At 35.9% G+C, this 26,176-nt stretch overlaps 1 protein-coding gene across 2 annotated transcripts in view; it reads right to left on the bottom strand.

Annotated features, from left to right (window-relative positions):
• The window catches only part of EPHA3 (EPH receptor A3), a 411,324-nt gene extending 406,729 nt beyond the window's left edge, over positions 1 to 4,595 (bottom strand). The window contains exon 1 of one of the 2 annotated variants that reach the window (XM_005201183.5): positions 4,336 to 4,595. In XM_005201183.5, coding sequence (XP_005201240.1) covers positions 4,336 to 4,423 — 88 coding nt within the window. In that variant the 5' untranslated portion in view covers positions 4,424 to 4,595. The remainder of the gene's footprint in view (positions 1 to 4,335) is intronic. The other variant, NM_001206113.1, reaches the window with a different exon arrangement.
• Between the last annotated feature and the right edge of the window lie 21,581 nt (positions 4,596 to 26,176).

Here is a 26,176-nt window from a genome sequence, read left to right as displayed (position 1 = left end):
GGAAAGGTAACTTGATATAAAATGCCACCATAATCTTACATGGGGTAATGGTGTTTTATTATTTGTAGTTTCCATTTTATGGGTCTAGTTGCTTTTGAGTTATAAACGTATTCAATTGACTTTATATCTTGAAATGGGCAGAAAAATGATATTAACTAGATCATCAATAAAAAGTATAAAATCGAAACTATTGATAGTTACAATGAAGCTGGTTTGTAACTGTAAGTCTATTGTTATTGCCAGAACATTTACTATTTAAGAGTTTTTAATTGCTTGTTTATGACAAGGGCAAGAATGGTGTGATATATAAGGGTGAGGAGAATGGAGCATCAAAGTGGACATTTCCCCACTTGAATTATTATTATCAATATTAGTCTTTAGGAAGATATAGATTCAGAATGAATTAATTTCATGATAGATTTTGAGAGGTTACAAGAAGTTTCTTTCGGCACAATCAAAATATTATCGTAGCAATTCAGGTTGTCAGTAAAAGCTTAAACAAATTTGCTGATAATCCTGTTAATGACCTAGGTCAAGTGTTAACTGTTGTGGGTTATAAAATAGTGAAATTAAGGTTTCTCCTACCTCCAGGCAAATAGCACAGTTATAACTGTTAGGGGGAGGTAGGGGCAAGCTATTAGGTAAGCTATTAAGTTACAAAAATGTATAATGCATTCAATTATTTAGTCTAGAATGATAAAATGCCATTAAAAGCAAATGTAAGCCCTCTTCTTAAAACTATAAAAATGATATGATAGCTTAGTTTTCTATAAATATTTCAGTCGGTGTATTATTATTTGAGGATAAGTGTTTATACATGAAAATGATGCCAGTTCATACTAATTTTTAAAAAGGGAAAAATCTATTATTTAAATGTATATTGTCTCCATTATTTGCCTAATATTCAAAGGGAAACATACAGTGTTCATCTCTAAGTTTTACTTTTAAGCTTTAAACAATCACATGGTATCTTCAATAGTTAGATGACTTATGTCCAGTGAAATACATTTCATACAAACAGTATCCCAACACTCCAATAAAAGTCTCCCCAAATAAGTAGTATATAAATATGCAGATTGAATTTTATTGACTTTTATTTTGAAAACTGATTTTCAATGTAAAGAGCTCTATAGGTGAAAGGTAATTAACTTATAAACACTGTTAGATAGTAAAATGTGTTATGTACTGAAAAGTGTATTATGTACTAAAGAATAAGCAGTGAATTAAGCCTCAGACGCCTTCAAATATAGAAAAGTGTGTAAAGAAATTACTTTTTCCATTGCTAAATGATATTGAACTAGTAATAGTCAATTCTTTATATCAAGCTTTAGCCTTTTCATAAAGTTATTTTTATTTATCATTATCACCATCCATCTGATAGGAACAAGGAGCAAATATATAAACTTTTCTAACAACACTAAGTATAACAATCCTGTTTTGTCATGAAAAGTAGTAGTTTTCCCATTGGAAGTCTTTTCTTGGTGTGTTATGTAAACAGATCTGAAAAGATTTTAATAAAGTTCCATGCAGCTTTTGTAAAGTGTCTGTGTAGCACAGAGGTCAGTTCTTGATTTAAGTGATCATCAAAATTATAAATAATTATCCAGGAGACCAGTCATAGAAAGTATCATCTGGAATCATCTTCTTGATAGCATATTAGAAAGTTATCTGTAACTGGATTTAAAAAAGGAAAGCTCATATTAAGCTTTTTTCTAAGCTTTTTTCCTCTTATCATGGACTAATGGCATTTCACAATTGATATTTGGTTATCAAATCTCAAGTCTTAAAAAAAAGTCACACAGTGGCATATTTCCTAGCAATTAACTCAATGGCTTGGATCTTGTTCACTTAGAGTTCTATCATGACTAACTTCATAACAGATTGCAGAATAAATTCCAGTAAATTTTACTGGTAAATTTTCTGTAGTATGGAAATATAATTTGAGCATAGTATTTTAAATGCAACCTAGTATTTTGTATTTCAGTTTTCAACATTAATATCAGAAAGCTGTACTAATGAGATTCATTCTATCATTACTCCTTCTACCCAACATATGAATTTTCAGAAGCATTGCTTTTTATTCAAATGACATTGTTAGAAAATTACATAAAAAATCTTAGAGCATACTTGGATTTTTCACTTTTCATGTTGTTCAAATCTACAACTAAGTCCCAAGCTATTGGTATTCAATATCCACATTTAAAATCTTACTCAAATATTATCCAAGTTAAATCATTCATTTTAAATTTTATTTCAAACCTTTCCTTCATGACCTCAGAAGAGAAAGAGACACTACTATAGAACATGACCTGTGAAGAATAATCCCATAAACAATGTAGAGATAAACTTTTGCCCAAGCAAATTAAATGTAATCATGTCAGTTTTCTGAATATATTAACCTTTTTATATTCATACTGTTAATGTGTATCTGCCTGTATAGTAATATGCACTATATACCCAAATATACACAAAGTGTGTCTTAAAAGCAACTTGCACTTGATAATTCTTGCTTCATTAAATTAATACTCATGAATTTTATATAAATATCAATGAGTTTAAATGGCCCTTTTTTCCTTTTGCAATTTACTGAAAGGTTGTGTTTTGCACAAAAAAATAATGACTCTCATCTATATCCCTGTGCATTATTAATTCACTAAAATCCATTATCTAAATAGTTTATAAATATTCCATCTGGAGAAATACACTTTATCATAGCAATATGGGAATAATATTACTGTTTGTCTAGCTATTATCAATACTTTAATATTTTCAAAGGAACAAAAAATATAAACACTAATTTGAAGTTACTGATACATTACTCATTATACAAATAACTACCCTTGCCTTTCATTCATAAAAAAATAATTGCCCATTAGTTTCAAATAAACATTTTAATTTAATTTGTAAAAAAAAAATTGACTTGAAGGTAAGATAACTTCTTGATCCTTCTAGGTTAGAATTTTTAATTTCCCCGTAAAAAAGACAAAAAATTTAATGAAATCTGCCAAGTTGATAAAAGCAGTCACTAAGGAAAGAATGAAATTATTAGCACTGAAAGTAGGTCACCAAATATGAGAGGCAGTTTTCATATTTAATTAAAAAGTTGCTAAATATTCTTGAGTTTTTACTTGTTTTTTCTAAAAATGATACATACAACATACAGTGGCACTGTCTTGCCAATATATTTTTAGTGAGTGACACAATATATAATGTAGCATTTGCACATCAATTGCTCAGTTTTGCTGAATTGCAAAATAAATTACTAAATGTTATTGTTCTAAATTCAAAATGATTAAGAGGAAATAGAAATTGTAAGTGTTGCTTGAAAGCAATCAATTATTCAGAAAAGTTTGTCTTAAGAGTTAGCAATTGTATTCACAAATCATTAGGAATAGATCACAAAAAGTATACAGGGAAAAGGCAATGTGTCTATTAAGCATGCAATCTTGTAGTAAACATTATTGTCCTTAATATTAGGCTTGCACTTTAATTCATTGAAAAGGAATGAATGCCCATTAGGAAAATAAATAACCCAGCATTAAGGAAATACCATTTGCTGCATATGAACATTCTTCCTCAATTTGCTGTTCAGTTATTTACTACACCTACCCAGGAGATTTTCACTATTCATTAAATATAATCTCCTATTCGCATAAGCCCTTAAACAAAGAAAATCCAGTCTAACCTTATTGTAATTCCTACAAATATTACTTATGTTAATGTGGCATATGCTGCTCATTAGAACCTGTACCATAGAGCAAACCACCGCCTGGCGGGATACACATCACTTCAACATAGCAGTTACAACATAAATACACACACACACACACACACGCACACACAGCCGCGCTTCAACAAACTCCGATTTCCCTTTAGCCCATTCATAAATGCCATGATCCTAAGTAGGAACAACCTGTCATTACCTTTAAACATACTAAAGAATCTAGAGAGGAGGGCAGAATATTCTTTTAAACTTCTCAGAGTACTACTACATGGTCACAATTAGGAAATAAAATACTACCATGGCTATTTGGCAATTAACATACTGGGTTGTAAAACTGGAGGATTTTTCTCTTTCTGCTTAAAACGGGCAAACAAGGTAATTGCTTGAATTGGTATCAGATTCAAAACACATTTTAAATCTAGGCAATCCAAAATTATCTCTAAAAGTGCTTTAGAAGACTGCCGAAAATAAAAGCACCTTTAGTTTACTCTGAGAGCAAAGTGCTTTATTCAGAGGCACCTCGGCGACCTGAAAACGCTTCGGTGAGAACGTGCCTGGAAAAGCGTTAGCCCCTCGGGGCAGGGCTGTGCGCGTCGCGGTACCTGGCTTACCTTCATTGGAAGGTTGGAGAGTCAGTTCCCCGAAGCACTTGAGAGCAGAGCAGCTGAGGAGGAGGAGGATGGAGAGGTGACAATCCATGTTGCTGGTGCAGAGGGCAGTGAGAGGAGCATATCTCCATGAAGCATGCCACTGATGTGAGGGGGAGCGCTCTGATTGCTGGAGAAGTTACCATGCTCCGCTCGCAGGCTGATGTCAAGTTTGACACTGGAGATAAGGAGGAGTCTGGCTGCCTTTCCGCGAACCTCGCTCAGAGACTTCCCTGGGTCCTAGTGCCGTCGGAAGCGAGCGCTGAAGAAGGACAGGACCACGCGCGGGGGCCCAGCAGACAGCTCTGAAGCACGGGACTGGGGAGGAAGGGGTTGGGGATCGGCTGCATCACCGAAGGTGCAGGAAACCCAGAAGTTATGATGGTGCGGTGGTGGAGAGTAGTGATGGGGACAGAAAAACACCTCCCCCCTCCCCACTTTATTTTCAATGGAAAGCAGCTATTTTATTGTTTGCAATACACGCTCTTGTAGGTTAATTCCCCGAAGAAACCAGAAACCCTGATAGAGTGTCTTATGGCACTGAGTGGAAAAGAAACTGAAATGCCAGAGAAATGTTTGTTATTAAAAGAACAGGAGCCCTGCATTAACAGGAGCATTAAAATTAAAAAATACATTGTTGATTGTAGTCAAAGAAAAATTTGGATTATTTCTTCATCGTGTTCAATGTGATCATAACTCTTTACAAATCCTTTCTGGTGCAGAAAGAACTATACACACCTCAGATCGGAAAGTCTCTTCAGTTCTACACCAGGTGGTATCAGGACTTTTAAAGAGAATTGGCACAGGATCTCAGTGAGTATAAAGTGCACTTTGGGTTTCCAAACTAGGAAGTGTGCTCTAACAACCTAAGGAAGTGAGCAAACCCAGTCCCAGGGCTAGCTGCAGGTCAGCAGGCATCAGCAGGCAGCCCTCATTCTATACATTGGTATAAATAAGAATAAGAGAAAAATCAAGCCTAAAGGTCTTGACAGCACATCACTACCCTCCCTCCTTCACCATCTAGCATTAGGATCTCTGGGTTCCATGAGATAAACAATGCATAATTCACAACTCCGCATTTAGCTTTTCAGCCACATCCAATCTGATAATAGCTGGATGCAATTCTTCTTTAGCATTCCAAATCTAAAGGCTGAATAACAGTGTCTTTGCACTTTCTCACTTACTTTGCACCATGGTTATAAATGGTTTCTCTTCTTTCCAGTTTCCTTGCTGGACAACATAATTGCAATCTATTTCAGCCAAATAAGTTTGCAATTTATATTTTGGGAACTGTTCTTGCTTATCTTTAAAATATTGCCCAGAAAATGATCACTCAAATAGTCTCCTACTCATCTATCTTTTCCTTTTCTAAGCAGAAAACAAGACTCTTACATTCCTTGCACAACTCTAGAAAGTAAAGGTAGGTTGACAGCTGTAAGATCAGTGATCAATTTTAGAGCTTCAAGTTGTGGAATCTAAATAAATGTTGCAAAGGCCTTGCTAATAAGATATCCTTTTCATAAGCGCTATGATTTTAATGAGAGAACATGATTTTCACATGAATTTAAATAAGTGGTTTCTGATAATAGTTTGCTGTCTGGAGTTAGGGGATGAGGTTGGGTGGGTGGAGGCAGCCAGGATAAAAGAATGACTCTGTTCACTTTTTTGTGTGTGCCTTGTTACTTTGTATCTCTAACTTCTTCCCACATTATGTCACCAGAGACTGTAGAACCCTCTTCAAGTGCCAAGTCTGTCAGAATTGAAAATAATGAAAGATACTGAACAGAGGATTCAGATAGTGGTGACTTTGGCATTTTTTAAAGTTCCAACACAACTGTAGTCTTTCCATTGTTCTACATTTAGATAAAAATTTTCTGAAACGTGAAAGAAAACAAAGTCTTATTTGGAAGTGACAATTTAAAAACATTTTGGAAAAACATGCCAGTGTGCTGATATCCAAGTCCACTGGCTTCCCCTCACACGACTTCTCTTTTCACACTTAAACTGCTTATCACTGTGGAAAGAGCCATTCACATTTGAAAGAAGCTACGGTGATGGGAAAATAAGTAAAAAGCAATTCCTAGCCTGGGAATAGAATGGAAATAATATAGGATCTTTCAATTATAGACACTCAAGATCATGAGCTGTCAGACAATAAGAAGTTTCAATAATCTGAACATCATCCTGAATAGATGTGGAATGATGCCAGCAAATAGGAGAATGCAAAGAATTTGGACAAAGCAGTAAGAGGAGGGATAGAGGTGTGGGCAGCCCATTCAGGAAAAGCCTCGACAAAATAAATAAATAATGATGATAATAACTCAGGTGTAGTTTGAAGGATGAGTAGGGATTGGATGATTGGAGAATGGTTCGGAAGGCACTGCATGCAAGAAGATGGAACATAAACAAAATCAGAATAGTCTCCAAGTCAGGGCCAAGGAAAGCATTTGGCATGAATAGAGCAAAGAGCACATGTGATACAATAAGAGCCAGGAGACAGAGAAGAGAAGGGGCCAGGGTTGGGGGAGGCAGGTGTCGGGGGGACAGAGTGCTAGGAGATGTTCTTCCAAAGGCAGATTGGAAACTACAGACATTTCTATGACAATGATTTTGCAATATATTCTAGATGAAAGAGAGACGCAAAAAGTATTTCAGCAAGTAAGAGTTGGAGCATATGACTTTAGGAAATTATTGATAGCATTGAGCAGTGTTTCTACCTGTGGTTTAGGGCTTACCTGCTCCTAAAGTACCTGGAATATTTATTAAAAGTAGCGCATCACTTCTGCCCACCATAGACTCATGGAATCTGAATATCTGAAGTGGGAACCCACGAACTTGCAATGTGACAAGCTCCTCAGGTGATCCTTTTGATCCCTGACATTGAAGAACCACTGCTGAGTGTGAAGGAGGGAAAATCTGAGGCAGAATGGCACAATGTGAAGGCATTTGTGAAAAACTAAAGTAATAAGAACTGAACTAGAATCCATCTGACAGAAAGAAGGAAGATACATGATGCAATTAAAATACATGCTTAAGGTGAAGCAAATGGTATTCCCTAAGGGAAAATGGATTTGGGTGCTGAAGAAGAGGGAGATGACGAAGACATTTGCAAGACTGAATTCCCCTCTGTTCGGTTGGACATAGGTGAGTGCCTAACATGTTCCTGATCATGTGCTAGGCACTGAGGGCAAAAAGCATGAATGGGACACCCTTTAGAATAATCTAGAGTCACATCAAGAAATTATTCAATTATTAGATAGAGGAGAAAGGGAAAACAGGGTGAGATGGTCAGATGGCATCACTGAATCAATGAACATGAGTTTGAGTAAACTCCAGGAGATAGTGAAGGACAGGGAAGCCTGGTGTACTACAGTCCATGGGGTTTCAAAGAGTCAGACACGACTGAGCGACTGAACAACACCACCACATAGAGTATTTTCATAGTACAAGATTGAGGAGTGGGAGTATCTCAAGTTAGGAATTAAAGGGAACTTCCTTGGAGTAGATGGCAACTGAGTGGCACCTGGAAAGATTTGTTTTCGAGAAGAGAGTTCAGAGAAGAGAGATTAAACACGGAAAACATACTTTTGGAGGAAATAACATATACCTTGATTACTAGCGCATGGATTTGGAGGCAGTGTCAAGGCATGTGGCAAAGAGAGGACAGGAGGGTTAGGGAGGAGCAAGGTTATAGTGAATTCTGTAAGCTGTTCGAGGGAGCTTGGACTTAAGGGTGATATGAGGCAGAAGACAGACATATTCAGTTAGCATTTTAAAAATATTATTTTGACATAGTTAAGTGGGTAGGGTAAAATGAAAGCAAAAACACCAATCAGGAGTCAAGAGACCACTTAGAAACCCTTTGCAAGAGGATTATCATGCAGAGATACAAGTGGGGCTCTTGAACCAGACTACCTTGGCTCTGTTACTCTCAGTACAATTCTAATAATAACAGATCCTATCTCATAGGGATGTTGTAAGGATTATATGAGATTTGGGATGGTACAGATAAAGTGTAAGTCTAGTGCTTGACACATGAAAGTCATTCAATACATTGTTTTATCTTGATCTTTATGAGAGATCCAGAGGGTCTCATAGTGAGCGGTGATGGCAGAACTACAAATCACAAAAACGTGAGTGGGTGGGACTGGCAAATGGCTTCATAGATTGGTCATGAGAAATGAGGTAGATGCATATGTCTAGGAGGCCTTTCAATCTGTGGCTTGAGTGAGGAGACATTCAGCACTGCAAAAGAGATTTGAGAAGAGAGAATGGGCATAAGACACAAAATTTTTATTTGAGATTTGCATAGCTGAAGTGAGCTGATGGAAAGTCAAAGGCAGATGAACTATTAGGACACAAAGACCTTGACTGGTGTTGTCCTTCTGGAAATAATTTCCTCTGCACATAACAGGCCACCCCCTACATCCACAGAGGCTGAACCCAGTGATATGAAGGGTTGGCTGTATTCATTGTGCTTCTAATTTTATGTCAGGAACTTGAGCATTCACATATTTTGGTGTTCAAGCAGCTCTGGGAAAATCCCTGAGGGATGCTGAAGGAGGGATGACTGTAATTAGTATAGAAAAAATAAGTGCATTCATTCATGTAAGCAAAGTGTTGGCAGAAAGATCAGTTGGCCAAGGATGAAGCCCTAGTGTACACCAGCACAGGCAGACCTCACAGATATTGCAGGTTGGGACAGACCACCAAGGCAAAGCAACTATGGCAGTAGAGCAAGTCATGCAGACTTTTTGGTTTCCCAGTGCACGTGAGTTATGTTTACACTATGCTCTATTCTATTACCTGTGTGAAAGCATTGTTTCAAAAAGTCAAATGCCTTAATTAAAAAAATACTCTTGATTAGAAACAATTACAATAGTAACAATGAAGATCACTGCCCACAGATCATCACAACAAATATAACAGTAATGAAAAAGCTTGAAATATTGTGAGAATTACCAAAACGTGACACAGGAATCAGAAGTGAGCAAATCCTGTTGGAAAACTGGCACCAACAGACTTGCTAGACTCAGGGTTGCCATAAACCTTCAATCTGTAAAAAACACAGTGTCTTCAAATCACAATAAAGCAAAGTGCCAAGGAATGAGATACATCTGTATTTAAAAGACAGGCAAACCAGAAGAGCAAAGAACTAAAAGGATTAGCATAGTGGAAGCCAAACTTTTGAGTTTCACAAACAGCTTATAGTCAAAAATGCGTTCAATAAAAATACCCAATAAGATATTGACTGAAAAAATGACAATTGGGTTGGACGACCAAAGATTTTAATAATTTTGGTGGTGGCAGTTTTGGTGAGTAACTGGTCTGCAAATAGGATTAAAATATAAGAGTAAATAGAAAGTGAGGAAGTAAAAACAGTAAATGTACTTCTCAAATGTACTACTCGTTTCAAGAAGGTAGGCTAAAAGAAGGGAAGCCTAGAAAAGCACAAAGCGAGGTGTAATGAGTATGACAAAACGGAAGAGGCTCATAAGATCTTTCTCTCCTGTGTTTAGCTGACTAGTGATACAACTGATTTTCAAAGGCGTTTAGGGGATCCTATTTGGGATATGAAAAAAAAGTGGGGAAACAACAATGTCTGTTTAGGACATGGAGAGATTCAAGTATAGATATATTCAAGCCAAAAGTTAGATGTAAATGCCCAGAAGGGAAGAAAGGTTTAAGACTGCAAATTGAAAAGCATTAGTAGATTTGGTAGTAGCTTAAGTCACTGCAGTAGATGAAACTGTCCAGACGGATCATAAACAGTGAGGGAAACTTCAATCTCGTTAAGTAAAAAGTTCATAAGGCAGGCAGAGGATGTTTAATTATCAGAATTCATTGAGTAGGAGTAAATATTATTAATATAAAAGAAAGGTGAAAGGTGAAGAGAGAGAGTTGGAGATGACAAGGGAGCTGAAAATTTCAGGGAGAGGACAATCAGCCAAAAGAAAAAAAAAAGGTAGACTTTGGTGAAAATTAAAAACGAAAATGGCTTTTCCAGTTAATGGAAAGACCACAGGACTGGGAATCTCCTCTCAGAAAAATCCTATTTAGAGCTGCAAAATTCTTTGGAGCCTATCATTTTACAGTTAGAGAAAGTCAAAAACATTAGTGAATTCATTATGTTCACACAGTCCAAGGCAACAACAGGAAAATTATCCGAATGATCTTGCCTTATACAAAGAAAATATTAGAAATAATACATGGGAGAAAGGTTGCAGGAAATCTGTTACTAAAGTGTTTGAGGTTGATTAGAAGAACAGAATAATCCAAGAAAACGTCTTGAAGCACTGTGAGTTGTTTTCAGGACAATTACTGGATTTTGGATTTGAAAATAGTCACAGTAGGTTGCACAAATTAATTTGCTATATTTTAACTGATATCAACTAAATTAATATATATATTGAATTTTAAAGTGTAAGCTTATGTAATCAATATAAAAGTTAGCATGCCTGAGTTAATTGAAAAATGCTCGTCGTAAATTAGAAAGATTTCATTCAATTGTACACAGTTATCAAAAGAAAAGCAAAAAATAGGTCATAATTATGCCTTGGGTGTTAGGATTATCCATTGCTATTTAAAACGTATCTCATACTCATTCTCACTATTACCTCTGGAACATTTCTCCATTTTTAAAAACAAACTTTACTACTACCATTACTTCCTAGTCTTCCATTTCTCTTGCCAAAAGACAGTCAAAACAAGCCAGAGTTCATCTTAAAATCTAAGGAAAACATCCCAAAGCTCTGAGCAAACTCTGAGCAACAGCATATGGGGCTGGAGGGGGTGGGGAGTGAAGGGAGTGTTTTGGCTGAAACAGAACCAGTATCACAGTCCTTTTAAGTAAGTTTTTGAGAAATATTTCACATATCTACACAAGTACACATTTATATACTTAAGTACACTCACATTCACACACACACAAATATAAGAGATACTGTGTCAGTACACTATCCAATTGTGTTTTCTTGAACAGGAGGCTTCCATCTTTAACATGCAAGACATTGGGGAGCTTGTTCAAATCCAGACTTAGTAAATCTTAGTTCAAATGATTTAGTAAAACTGGCACAGGACTGTTCTGCAATTCTGACAAGTTCCTAGGCAATGTCTTTGCAGACTTGACAATATTTTGTATGGCAGAGTTCCAGAATACATAAATTTTGTTTGAAAAATTAATATAGATATGTTGATATATATTTAAATACAAGCATTAATATATTAAAACATCAGATGATAAAATAATATAGGAATCATAGCTGAATCAATTCAACCTTATCTCCAGTAAACTTCAAGATAAACCTAAGGCTCCTACAAACTAGTTAGACAATATTTTATTGCCCTAAATCTGCCTATTCTTGAAGGTATATGAATTTGCAAGACAAATTCATCATTGTGTGAACTCATTGCTCTTATAGCTAAATCAAGTTTTTAAGCATTTTATAATTGACTAATCTGCATTGTTAACTATTTCAAGGATATGAATTGTCTGCCCAATATTTTATGTTCTTTCCTGGCAAAGTAAATTCCTAACATTATTTAGAAGAGAGAAGACACTGTTCAACACTGGTGTGTATAACCTAACATCTCTTTCATTTTATTTTAGATATGTTAAATAAGTGATCACTACAGTTGGATGGTAATTTCTCAAGATATGTATAAGGCCGCCAATTTGTAACTATCCAAGGAGATTTGCAACCTTAACAAGCATTAAAAAACCATTATAAAAGCAAACCTAAGACTTACTACAAAATAAATTTGTGTTTATAAGTTTAGAAGTTTATCTAAAGACGAAAAAGTAATTTTCTTCATTTTTGGTGAAGTAATTTTAAATACAAATTAAACTTTTTGGAGTTTTTTTAGTATATTGATTTTTGGTTTGGTAAAACAAGAGCAGTATGGTTAATTGATTGAAGGAAATTTGTTTTAATGGTGTCATAACTGAAGCTATATTTATGGCTTAGGTAAAAATGTAGGTGCATCTGGAGTAGTTTTTAATAAAAAACAAAGGTGGTAAAGGATTATTAAATGTTCTATAGAAGTATATTTTGAGAACACATGGCTTCAATTTTGTTTCTCAAGTATCTTGTAAGCCTGAACATAAAATAGCATTACTCAATATAGAAAAATTAACTGATTATGTGCTTGTCTAACCATAGTAGTCAGTTCAGCTGGGATCCGGAAAAATAATCCATATTAAGTCATAGGGATCTTATATTCAACAGTGTCAAACATTTGTGATTTTTCACGGATGCTCTGGTTTCCATGAGTGCCCAAATAACCTCACCTGCTTTTCTAATTTGTCTCCTAGATTGTGCTATGGGTCAGTGATCCCTATTATGTCATGTCAATACAGTGGTTAAATAATGATAAATAATTTAAAATGTGGCAGGTAATCTGTATCTTAATGTCAATCATCTTTACCTGTGCAGTATTTCCCTAGTTAAAATGGACATTACTTTCATCTCAAACTTTAGGCTTTATATATCCAAATCATAAATTTAAAAAATATACATTTTAGAGAGGTGAGTGAAGCTCAAAAGCTAATTAAATTGAAAAAAAAATCAAAGTAAAGTGTGCTGCTGCTAAGTCCCTTCAGTCGTGTCCGACTCTGTGTGACCCCATAGATGGCAGCCCACCAGGCTCCCCCATCCCTAGGATTCTCCAGGCAAGAACACTGGAGTGGGTTGCCATTTCCTTCTCCAGTGCATGAAAGTGAAAAAATAAAGTGAAGTCGCTCAGTCGTGTCCAACTCTTAGCGACCCCATGGACTGCAGACTAACAGGCTCCTCCGTCCACGGGATTTTCCAGGCAAGAGTACTGGAGTGGGGTGCCATTGCCTTCTCCAAAGTAAAGTGTGCAAAGTTGCTTCAGTCGTGTCCGACTCTGTGCAACCCCATAGATGGCAGCCCACCAGGCTCCCTCGTCCCTAGGATTCTCCAGGCAAGAATACTGGAGTGGGTTGCCATTTCATGCATCCTCCAATGCATGAAAGTGAAAAGCGAAAGTGCAGTGTACTTTAAACACTTAAATAATTACAAATATACCGATATGTTTTTTCTATAAAAAAATTAAGCTCTCCACCAGTTCTTAATTACAACAATGAAAGATTCAAAACGTGCAAGTTATATTATTATTTCAAATCTGTTCACTTTGCAGTTTCTCTAAGTTAGTTTAGGCCTAAATGTTCAATAATTTTTTTTTTTTAAACATTTGCACAAGGCAAGGCCCAAGTAAAAACTTTGATTTTTTCTTTTTCAATTTACTTTGCAGGACAAAAGCTGGAATAAATTTACAAGTCAAATTCATATATAGGAAACCTGGCTATTGGAGGTACCATCACATCTAAGCGTGTGGAGTAATGGCAAGTGCCAGCACTCACTTCACTCGATTTCATGAACGGTTTTTTTATTGTCAAGTCCCTGGTTTAGGAGGGTTCGATCCCCTGGAGCAGGAAATGGCAACCCACTCAAGTTTCCTTGCATGGATAATCCCTTGGACAGAGGAACCTGGCAGGTTACAGTCTATGGGGTCGCAAAGAAACCGACACAACTGAACAACCGAGGGCACACATAAGGCCAGGTTTTAGGAAACTGCTATAGTCATGCTGTCCACTAGAGGGCTCTGCAGAAGCAGCAGCCGCTGCAGCTGAAGATTCAGGTGTTTAGATCAGCAACTTGATACAAAGCCCCGAAGTCTTCACAAGAACTAGCGCAACTTTATTTTTAGATTTAGTTTAATTAGTTTCCTGATTGGTACTAATTAAGATGGGTTATGAATGCCAACGTGTTAGTTTTATATGATCACATAACATTCTTTTACTTACCTTATCTGGACCCTGTGCTGAGTTCGTCATAGCCCTGAGGAGTCAAGAAAAGAAAGTGTCTCATTTGATGCTTGGTTCAGAGACATCTACCCCATTTCCTCACTAAAAAGCACTGAGATGAGTGATACACTTTTTTTTTTTTATCATTCTCCTCTTTATGCAGTGTTTTCTTATTAAATTTCCCCATTATGATGCATAATGAGAATGACATGAGCGTAAGATTTATAGTATATGTAGATATTTTCTGCAAAATACATGATTTAGTAAAATTTACTAAGAAAGATAAGGAAATATGGTTAAACTACCAATGAAATAAACAAGATCTCCAAAATGGATAGTCATTACCTAAGAAGTCCCCTTAAGCGTGTGGCAGAGAAAAGACAGGGGTTTCCCTGTATCATTTATGGTAAAGGTATTGCAGAGAGCAACCACCACAAAAACTAAATAATTTCAACTTAGCATTTTAAATTTAAAAGTGTATAAGTTTAAGAAGGGGTTAAAATAAAAAATGAATAGACCAAATGCCCTAATCTGTTCTGGGTAGCAATGTGTCTGATGTTTCTGAGAATGTGTCTTGCTCTCACTAGTAAAGTGATTCAACCCACAATGATTTTCAAGAGAGACATGAGACACTCTTTCAATAAGCATATCATTTATCATATGGTTGAGCTGTGGAGGAGACCATGCCTAACTTAGAAAAGCTAATCTCTTTTTCTACCTTTCCTGTACAACTTTGAATTATACATTTTTAATATCCTTCAGAATGGAAGTTTGCAAGACTTCTATAATAATTTGACAATGTCCTTAACAATTTTCTAATTCTGAACTATATTGCTGGGCTGCTGGAGACCCGTCACTGGTGGAGTAATGTGCCAAACTTAAGAAATATATACTATATTAGGATAGGCTTGATTATGTCCAGATACTGTGTTGTTAGAAATGCAGGGAAACCTATAGCTGTTAAGTAGCCTACAGACCATTTGTGACCAATTCCTGAGATGTTCAGAAGATGACTTAATCCAAAACACTTTGTAATTAAGCAAATACAGTGTAAATCACAGGAAAGCTGAGGTTTTGGTCTGCTTTGTTCACTGTGTCTTCATAGCATTTACAACAGTGTCCAGCACATCAGTTCAGTTCAGTCACTCAGTTGTGTCTGACTCTTTGTGACCCTGTGAATCGCAGCACGCCAGGCCTCCCTGTCCATCACCAACTCCCGGAGTTCACTCAGACTCGAATCCATCGAGTCAGTGACGCCATCCAGCCATCTCATCCTCTGTCGTCCCCTTCTCCTCCTGCCCCCAATCCCTCCCAGCATCAGAGTCTTTTCCAATGAGTCAACACTTCGCATGAGGTGGCCAAAGTACTGGAGTTTCAGCTTTAGCATCATTCCTTCCAAATAAATCCCAGGGCTGATCTCCCTCAGAAGGACTGTTGGATCTCCTTGCAGTTGATGGGACTCTCAAGAGTCTTCTCCAACACGGCAGTTCAAAAGCATTAATTCTTGGGCACTCAGCTTTCTTCACAGTCCAACTCTCACATCCATACATGACCACTAGACGGATCTTTATTGCCAAAGGAATGTCTCTGCTTTTGAATATGCTATCTAGGTTGGTCATAACTTTCCTTCCAAGGAGTAAGCGTCTTTTAATTTCATGCCTGCAGTCACCATCTGCAGTGATTTTGGAGCCCCAAAAAATAAAGTCTGACACTGTTTCCACTGTTTGCTGTAGGCCTATAATCAATACTTGTTGAATGAATGAAAATGTAAACTTATGGTTTTTTTAATTGTTCTGTTTTGTCCCTTTTTTGGGATTCATTTTATGTCAAACTTCAACACTCTACCTATTAGCTTGCTTCTTTAATTTTCCTTTTCAAACAGTTTGCTGCTACTGCTGCTGCTAAGTCGCTTCAGTCGTATCCAACTCTGTGCGACCCCATAGATGTCAGCCAACCAGGCTCCCCTGTCCCTGGGATTTTCCAGGCAAGAGTACTGGAGTGGGGTGCCATTGCCTTCTCCTTCAAACAGTTTAACACAACCCAAATGTAGACAGAAAGAGTAACTCATATAGCAGTGAATTAGTAAGACATATCATTGTGTCTGAATAAATTGATACATGTATTTTATTTTTGATAGTAAACTTATATGCCTGACCCTTTATAAACATGGACAACCAAGTTGAGTCGACAATATTAAGAACTGTTTAAATGGACTATTGACCCTAGAGAAATAAACAGAAATTATTCTTAAGTAATAAATAAACAGCAATTTTTCCTTTATATCCATTGAATTTGTTTAGCAGTCTTTATGTTAACATCTTTATTATCATTCATAACAAATTTATTTTATACAGAGACTTTTAAAGAGTGATAGAAGCAAAATAAAACTCAATTTAATAAAGTGGTACAAATATTTTCAATATGTAAAATTGTTCTCTTTACTTTTCATTTTTGAAACTTAAAGTCCCTGAAATGCAGTATTTTATTTGGTGTTTTTTTTTTCTCCCAAATAGGAAGAAGAGCATTCTTACATCTTTAAATTCCCAACGAACCAAATGACAGAGAGCTCTGTCTTATGGTTTCATAAATAATAAGTATATAACTCTTATGTGTGAATATTTTAAATGACTGCAGAAGAAATCAAATATTATATTTAGTCAAATTTCAATTTTTAGACTGCCAGGAAAAAAGCTATTTACTGTCCACAAAGTTTACGTTGCATCTTTAATTAATCGTACCACATGTAAGTCATCTTCATTTTAGAAGAATCAATATTCATCAAACTAACAATACTATTATTTGCAAAGTAACTTATGGAATAGAGTGACTTAGCATCTTTTTTATAGAGAAAGCCTGGTTGGCAGCTGTAAGACTTAAGGTCCTTATTTGTCCTCAGTCAAGTATGTTACAGGAAAAGATAGTGACACCCAGGTCCCTCCGTGGTGCTCTGCCCCTCGTGTGTCAACTCATGTCTAGTAGATAGTCTTTTGTTAATTTTCCTAATCAATGTACAATTACCAGAATATCCTTTTGTAGTCATTTACATTTTTTATTAATCTTAAGAGTAGAAGGAAAGAACCTAGAGAAAAAAATGATCATTATTTGTGAGGTTTAAGAGAAAAACCTAGCCTCCTTTATCTTTATTTATATATTTAATTATTCAAGAATAATCAGGATTAACTCTGGGTAAAGAAAATTTCAGGTAGGACTGAAAAGTCCTGGAAAAGAGCCTGATGCTGAGAAAGACTGAAGGCAGGAGAAGAAGGGGATAGCAGAGGATGATTGTTGGATGGCATCACCAACAATGGACACGTGTTTGAGTAAACCTCAGGACATCGTGAAGGACAGGGAAGCCTGGAGCGCTGCAGTCCATGGGGTCACAAAGTGTCGGACATGACTGAGTGACTGAACAGCAAGAAGGACTGAAATCAGAAGTCAGTCTAACACAGTTTCTGAATATTACAGAGAAGTTATCCAACTTGGAAAAATGAGTTTTTATTACCTTGATGCTTCTTTGCTTCATGGAGCATCGCAGTCCTGGAATTAAACCAGAGAATGTTACAGTAAAACCTACCAGAGGAAGGAATTCTTCAAAGAAATCTTAGGCCATAGAAATTTTGAAGCATACTTCACCTGATTATATTACAATAGAATAAACAGAACAATTTAAAAAGAAAAAGAGAAAGGCAGACATAGATTCTAGTTATAGAAAAGTCAGTCACTATATTCCCTAAATCATTCTAACATTCAAACTAAGTTCTAGTAACTATTTTTTTTTTTCTCAATAACAAACTCTCTAGAAATCAGTAAGTCCCTAGAGAAACGGAGTAAGTACAGTTCTGAGTGACAGAAATGATTATCCAATCTATTTGATCACATCTCTTTTCATTGTCTTACTTTGTGTATGAACATTTAATAAATACTTAGAAATTAATACATGAACTCATTATTACCACGTTTTCAAGAGATCTTCCTAGGAATAAAATTTCCATCTGTACTTCCTGACTTAGCTGGTGAATCAGTTAACATATCTGAGGAAGAAGGCTAATAATGCTGCAAAAGTCTGTCTTATTGCTTCTTAATGAATGACTTCCAGAGGAAGGTGGACTGGATAATTAACACTTATAGGCAGCAACTAAGGTAAAAGTAAGAATGAGAGGAAATGTTCAAGCTTAAGACACGCAGAAGGCATGAATTCTTTAAAGCAAATTCAATAACAGGACACAATTAAAGATCAATACATACATTTTATCTGTGATTTACATGGAGTACTTTTTTCTAATGCCTAGTGATCCTCTATTCCAAAGATGGCAACTGAAAGTAAATTGAAAGGGAAAAGCAATGGCATATTATAAAGTTTAATGAGTACAAACATCCCACCTTTGATAATTATTACCTGTCTTAGTAGCTTTAACTTACTTTCCTGAGGACAGAACTTTGACTATGAAGAACTACAATTTTTTTCCAGAACTAGATATTCCTTCAAGAATATCTAGTTCCTTCAGAAATTCAGTATTTTTAAATTTAAAATTAAAAAGGACCAACTGAAGTTAGATATTAAAAGAATATGCTAATTAGTTAAATGTCTATTTGCAATTTGAAATTATGCTATTAGTTAATATTTCTTATTGAGATTTCAAAACAGCTAAACTGAATCAAAATATATAATATGAAATACATTAATTTTAAGTTTAAAAGAGGGTGTATCTATATTTTGGGAAAGAGAGTATTATACATCCACCCCTTCAAAGATATTTCTGTTAGAAAATGGAATGCCAAGATTTTCTTAAGCAAAAAAGTCTGCAGGAAGACTGTAATTTTGAATATTCCTCTTAATCAGGTCCTTGGAAAGACCACAAATAGTTATTCCAATATTTGAGCTGAAGTCCTACTTCAATCAGAGGAAAAAATAGTTGATAGCAAGACGTTAAACATGTATCATAAAATTAAATATCCAGGACCATGTACTATAAAGATATAGATACAGATAGGTATACTATAACCTCTAGTGGCTTACCTGTTGTCTCAGACAGTAAAGAATTGGCCTGCAATGCAGGAGATCCAAGTTTGATCCACGGGTCAAGAAGATCCCCTTAGAAGGGAATGGCTACCCACTCCAGTGTTCTTGCCTGGAGAATTCCATGAACAGAGAAGCCTGGCAAGCTATGGTCCATGGGTCACAAAGAGTCAGACATGACTAAGCAACTATCACTTTCACTACTTTTCATAAGCTCTAACTAAAATTATCTGTCTTTTTAAAAATAGGAACATTTTATTTGAGACTCAGCCATAATAAAAAATTAATTGTGATATCATCAGCTATAACTCATCTGCAGAGTCCCACTGTTTGTAGAAGGTATCTAAAATATTGTGAAAACACTGACATTTTCTTTATAGGTGAAATGACAAAATTCTTGTCATTGATCAGAACCTACAAGTTCACTCTAACTAATCATGGTAAGCAGGTTAACTCAGTATAGTGACATGAACTCCAAGGGAATTTAAGATCAACATATTTGGTTAAGGGAATGATGACAATCACTTGACTGTAGTTATTAGAATGTGACACCAAGACTGTTTTAGTTAGAGTTCCTGTGAACATACATAAATGCTCCCAAGAATACTTTTTCAATAGTGGCAATCAAAGAGAAATAATTATTTTTTGTCATATTATGACTGATGTCACTAGAATGAAAAGATTGAGAAATCTAGAAGCTAAAATTAAAAAGAAATTTTCTATTACATTTTACAAACCCAGTTTACTTGAGTATATTATTATGACTGTGGAATCAGGTTATACATTTTAATATGATTTTATGATACAATTGCTTAATTTGAATGGGAAGTTTAAAAGAGGATTTAATTGCTAATGTAAATATAAATCACATGAAAATATAATAATTTGATTTGTTATCTGTGATCCAGGAATTAATTATACATGAGTAATGGATCAAAAAATGTACTCTCTCCAAGACTTTATGAGTGAAAAAAAACCACAAAATTAGTGCACTAAGGTTCCAGAGATTGAATGAAACCTATGCTTTAATAAAAACAACTTAGTGCTGAGAAACATTTGTTTCATTTCTACCCAAAGTTTATGTGTGAACCTAAAGAAGAGTCTGTTGTTTTACTGTCTTAATTGGCAACATGGGGCTTTTTTTTTTTTTTTGGCCTGTGATTTATAAGATCTACAATTCTAACACTTTTATTCAAAAGCAAATTCAAATACCATTACCATTTAATGTAATACACCAGTTTCTTTTATCTATTTCAGCTGGACATTATACTATTGGTTATATCAATTGGTATGCAGAAGCAAGCAATCTCAGTAGAAATATACTTGTCTGCCTTGTTAATGTGTATTGCCATTATTGTGTACGTTGCCATTTTTTTTCCCCTTGAAACTACAGCTTCATTTACAGTCAGATTACTTTGTTGTTTGTTGTTTTAATCAGTAAACTATGTTGGATTCTTTTGAAACCCTATGGTTTGTAACCCACCAGGTTCCTCTGTCCATAGGATTCTCCAGGCAAGAATACTGGAGTGGGTTGTCGTTTCCTTCTTCTGGGGATCTTCCCTACCTGCATCGCCTACATTGGCAGGCCGGTTCTTTACCATTGAGTCACCAGGGAAGCCCCATCGGATTGGTAGATGATGCCTATTAGTTGTCTTCTACTCATCTGACTCCCAAGAAGCAGTGCAGGCAGCTTGTCTCTTCAGAAGCATGAAAAAGTTAAGTAATACTGAAAAGGACATAGAAATTCCCTGGCTCTTCCCTCATGCTACCACCCCTATCATATCAACATCACTTAAAAGAAGTTTTAGGACAAAAAGAATCTCTCTCATTTATAGAATGCTTGGAATTTACAAAAGGTAGGGGAAAATACTCCTTGATATATATATTTTTTAAATTTTTTTTAACTTTTCATTTTAACAGTGTTGTAACAGTTTCAGGTGAACAATGAGGGGCTCAGGCATACATATACATGTAGCTATTCTACCCTAAACTCCCCTTGTATCCAGGCTGCCCCATAATATTGAGCAGAGTTCCATGTGCTGTAGAGTAGGACCTTGTTAGTTATCTATTTTAAATATGGCAGTGTGTACACATATTTTCCAGTTTCACTTGTTCTTTCTCCATGTATATATTAACATAGTTTCCATCTTCCTAAATAAATCAATTCATCAGGCTATTCATTTTATAGAATTTGAAAAGATGTCATTTACCAACAGTTAAAAACCATTTTTATAGTTACATCAATATTTAGTCCTGAAGACATAACATACTTTATTTGATGATTTGTTTGTTTCCATTTACAAAATGACTTTTCTTTATTCATAACTTTCATACAACTCTATTTAAAGTGTACATGTATTTGAATTGTGATGGATATATACCTCTGTGAAAGTCTCCCTGCAAACAAGATATAGAACATTTCAATAATCCTGCAAAGAGTGCTCACACTGTTTGTTGTCCATCTCTTCTCTGCTGCTGAGCCCCAGGCAATCATTGATACTCGTTTACTAACAATCCATTAGTTTCCATTTTCCAGAATTTTAATTGAATGGATTCTTACAGTGTGTATTATTTTGTGTCTGACTTTTTTCACTCAGATAAATGAGTTTCAGATCCTACATGTTGTATGCATCAGTAGTTGATTTCTTTTTATTGCTGAGAACTATTTCATTACAGGAATGTAAAACATATTTTTTAACCCTTTCACATCTGTATAGACATCTGTATTGGCTTTTGACTATTGCGAATAAAGTTGCTATGGAAATTCATGTACAGTACACGCAGTTTTAATGAATACTTATTTTCATTACTGGTGGGTAAATACCTAGAAATGAAATGGCTAGATCATAAAGTAGATATATTTTAAACATTTAAGTAAGTTTATTTTTAAAAGTGTTGGTTGTGCAGGGGCTTTTCTCTTGTTACAGAGAGTGGGCTACTCTTCATTGCAGTGAACGGGCTTCTCATTGCAGTGGCTTCTCTTGGTGCAGAGCTCACGCTCTAGGGCACGTGGGCTTCATTAGTTGCAGCAGGTGGGCTCAGTAGTTGTCCTTCAGGGCTCTAGAGCGCAGGTTCAGTAGTTGTGTTGCAGGGGTTTAGTTGCACTGTTGCATGTGAGATCTGGGATGAGGGATCAAACCCATGCTTCCTGCGTTGGCAGGCATATTCTTTACTACCAAGTCACCAGGGAAGCCCTTAAAGTAACTTTTTGATATCTCAAAAGCAATGTACATGAGATCCAGTTGCAACAAACCCCTGTCCATAACTTACCTTTTACTTATAACCAATCTGATCATGAGTAATCACTACTCAGTGTGTTTTTAATTTACATTTTTTCCTGATGATTAATGCATCTTTTTTATGTTTAGCATGGACTAAAGCTTTTCATGGGCTTGTTGACCTTTTTTTCTTTTTTTGCTTTCAAGTGGTTTATTTATTTGTTATTTAAAAAAAATTTTAATTGAAGGCTAATTACTTTACAATATTGTGGTGGTTTTTGCCATACATTCACATGAATCAGCCATGGGTATACATGTGTTCCCCATCCCATCCCTCAGGGTCATCCAAGTGTGCCAGCCCTGAGCACCCTGCCTCATGTATCGAACCTGGACTGGCGATCTATTTCACATATGATAATATATGTGTTTCAGTGTTATTCTCTCAAGTCATCCCACCCTTGCCTTCTCCCACAGGGTCTAACAGTCTGTTCTTTACATCTGTGTCTCTTGTGCTGTCTCGTATATAGGGTCATTGTTACCATCTTTCTAAATTCCATACATATGTGTTAATGTATTGTATTGGTGTTTTTCTTTCTGACTTACTTCGCTCTGTAGAATAGGCTCCAGTTTCATCCACCTCATTAGAACTGATTCAAATGCATTCTTTTTAATAGCTGAGTAATATTCCATTGTGTATATGTACCACAGCTTTCTTATCAATTAGTCTGCTGATGGACATCTAGGTTGCTTCCATGTCCTGGCTATTGTAAACAGTGCTGCGATAAACACTGGGGTACATGTGTCTCTTTCAATTCTGGTGTGTATGCCCAGCATACACCCAGCCCAGCCTCAGTGTGTATGCCCAGCAGTGGGATTGCTGTCATAAGGCAGTTCTATTTCCAGTTTTTTAAGCAATCTCTATACCGTTCTCCATAGTGGCTGTACTAGTTTGCAATCCCACCAACAGTGTAAGAGGGTTCCCTTTTCTCCACACCCTCTCCAGCATTTATTGCTTGTAGACTTTTGGATCACAGCCATTCTGACTGGCGTGAAATGGTACCTCATAGTGGTTTTGATTTGCATTTCTCTGATAATGAGTGATGTTAAGCATCTCATGTGTTTGTTAGCCATTTGTATGTCTTCTTTGGAGAAATGTCTGTTTAGTTCTTTGGCCCATTTTTTGATTGGGTCTTTTATTTTTCTGGAATTGAGCTGCAGGAGTTGCTTGTATATTTTTGAGATTAGTTCTTTGTCAGTTGCTTCATTTGCTATTATTTTCTTCCATTCTGAAGGCTGTCTTCTTGTGTGATATCTTTTCAAATCTTTCACCATTTTAATAGGTTGTCTATATATTATTCAGTTACAAAAATAAATATTCTGAATAAAAATCCTTTGTAAAATAAATATCATGAATATTTTCTCTCATTCTTTGGTTTACCTTTTTGTTGTTTTGATATTTTATTTTGAAATATACAAGTTTTTAATTTTGATAAAGTCCAATTTGTAATTATTTATTTTATATTTAAGCTTTTGTATACTCTCTATGCCACATTTGTCTACTTCAAATTGGTAAACTTTTACTTCTGTGCTTTTATTTTCTAGATGTTTTGTTATTCTAGCTTTTCTATTTAAGTATTTGACTTAGAGCTAATTTTTTTATATGATGTGAATTGGTTTAAATGTTCACTTTTCCCCCTTAAATGATCTTCCAACTCTTCTAGCACTATTTGTTCTCTACTCCTCGAATCCTTTTGACAATTTTGTCAAAAAACAACACAGCATATAAGCATAGGTGTATTTAAGGATTCTTTATTCTGGGGTATATATCCACCTATCTATCATTTTGCCAATAACACAGTGACTTGATACTAAATATCTCTATATAGAAGAAATGTTAACATTGGTTTATTTTACTACTTAATTCTTCTTTCTAAATATTGCTTTGAGCATTCTAGATTATTTACATTTCCATATACAGTTTCGCATCAAATTGACAATTTCAGTGAAAAGAAAATGTTCTGAGAGTATGGTTGAGATTGTAATTAAAGCAGAATCACTATTTTAATAATATTGAGCTTTCCAATATATGAACATGTATATTTTCATTTATTGATATCTTCTGTAATTTCTCAGTAATATTTTATAATTTTCAGTGTAAATGTCTTGACTCCTTTTGTTAAATTGATTCCTGTGTTTTATGTATTCTAATGCTAGTTAGCATATTCAAAAACAGAGACATTACTTTGACAACAAAGGTCCGTTTAGTCAAGGCTATGGTTTTTCCGGTGGTCAGGTATGGATGTGAGAGTTGGACTGTGAAGAAAGCTGAGTGCCAAAGAATTGATGCTTTTGAACTGTGGTGTTGGAGAAGACTCTTGAGAGTCCCTTGGACTGCTAGAAGATCCAACCAGTCCATTCTGAAGGAGATCAGCCCTGGATGTTCTTTGGAAGGACTGATGCTAAAGCTGAAACTCCAGTACTTTGGCCACCTCATGTGAACAGTTGACTCATTGGAAAAGACTCTGATGCTGGGAGGGATTGGGGGCAGGAGGAAAAGGGGATGGCAAAGGATGAGATGGTTGAATGGCATCACCGACTTGATGGACGTGAGTCTGGGTGAACTCCAGGAGTTGGTGATGGACAGGGAGGCCTGGCGTGCTGTGATTCATGGGGTCGCAAAGAGTTGGACACGACTGAGTGACTGAACTGAACTGAACTGAACTGAACTGAATGGTATTGCAGATTAATTTTCCAATCTTTGCTCCTAGTATGTAAATATATATTTACTCAACTGTATCAACTTTTATTTTGCAATCTTGATAAATTCACTCTTTGTTTCTAGTAGTGTTGCATATGCCTTAGGATTTTCTATGAAAACAATCTTGTCATCTCTGAACAAAAAGCTCACTTATTTTTGAGCCTTTATGTCTTTTCTTTATTTTTCTTTTCTTCTTCCAATAATTGGGAACTTAAGTATAATGTTGAAATAAAAAGTCATGACAGCTTTCATCCTGCTATTCCAGAACTTTCAGGAGAAGCATTTAGTATATCACTGTATTAGGCAAGAGAGAGACAGAACCAATAGGTTGTGTGTGTATGTATAAAACAAACAAGACTTATTACAAGGAATTGACTCATGTGATTATGAAAATTGGTCCATACAAATTCTTCAGATTAGGCAGCAGGCTGGAGAGCCAGGAGTATTAGTGATCAAGTTTGAGTCTAAAGGAATTGTTGCAGAACCGTAAGAACCAATGTTGTAGATGAAATCTGAAGACAGTATGCTGGAGAATTCTCTGATGCTCAGAGGGGGCTGGTCTGTTTGTTATATTCAAGCCTTAAACTGATTGAATGAGGTCCACCACATAGTGGGGAGCAATCTGCTTTATACTCAAAATTTACCAATTTAAATGTTCAGTTCAGTTCAGTTGCTCAGTCGTGTCCGACTCTTCGCGACTCCATGAATCGCAGCACGCCAGGCCTCCCTGTCCATCACCAACTCCCAGAGTTCACCCAGACTCACATCCATTGAGTCAGTGATGCCATCCAGCCAATCTCAACTTCTGTCGTCCCCTTCTCCTCCTGCCCCTAATCCCTCCCAGCATCAGTCTTTTCCAATGAGTCAACACTTCGCATGAGGTGGCCAAAGTACTGGAGTTTCAGCTTTAGCATCAGTCCTTCCAAAGAAATCCCAGGGCTGATCTCCTTCAGAATGGACTGGTTGGATCTCCTTGCAATCAA

Source organism: Bos taurus, chromosome 1 (assembly GCF_002263795.3).
Source record: "Bos taurus isolate L1 Dominette 01449 registration number 42190680 breed Hereford chromosome 1, ARS-UCD2.0, whole genome shotgun sequence".
Classification (NCBI taxonomy): domain Eukaryota; kingdom Metazoa; phylum Chordata; class Mammalia; order Artiodactyla; family Bovidae; genus Bos; species Bos taurus.
Note: the sequence above shows the minus strand (reverse complement) of the source record. Positions and strands in the feature narration are given on the sequence as shown.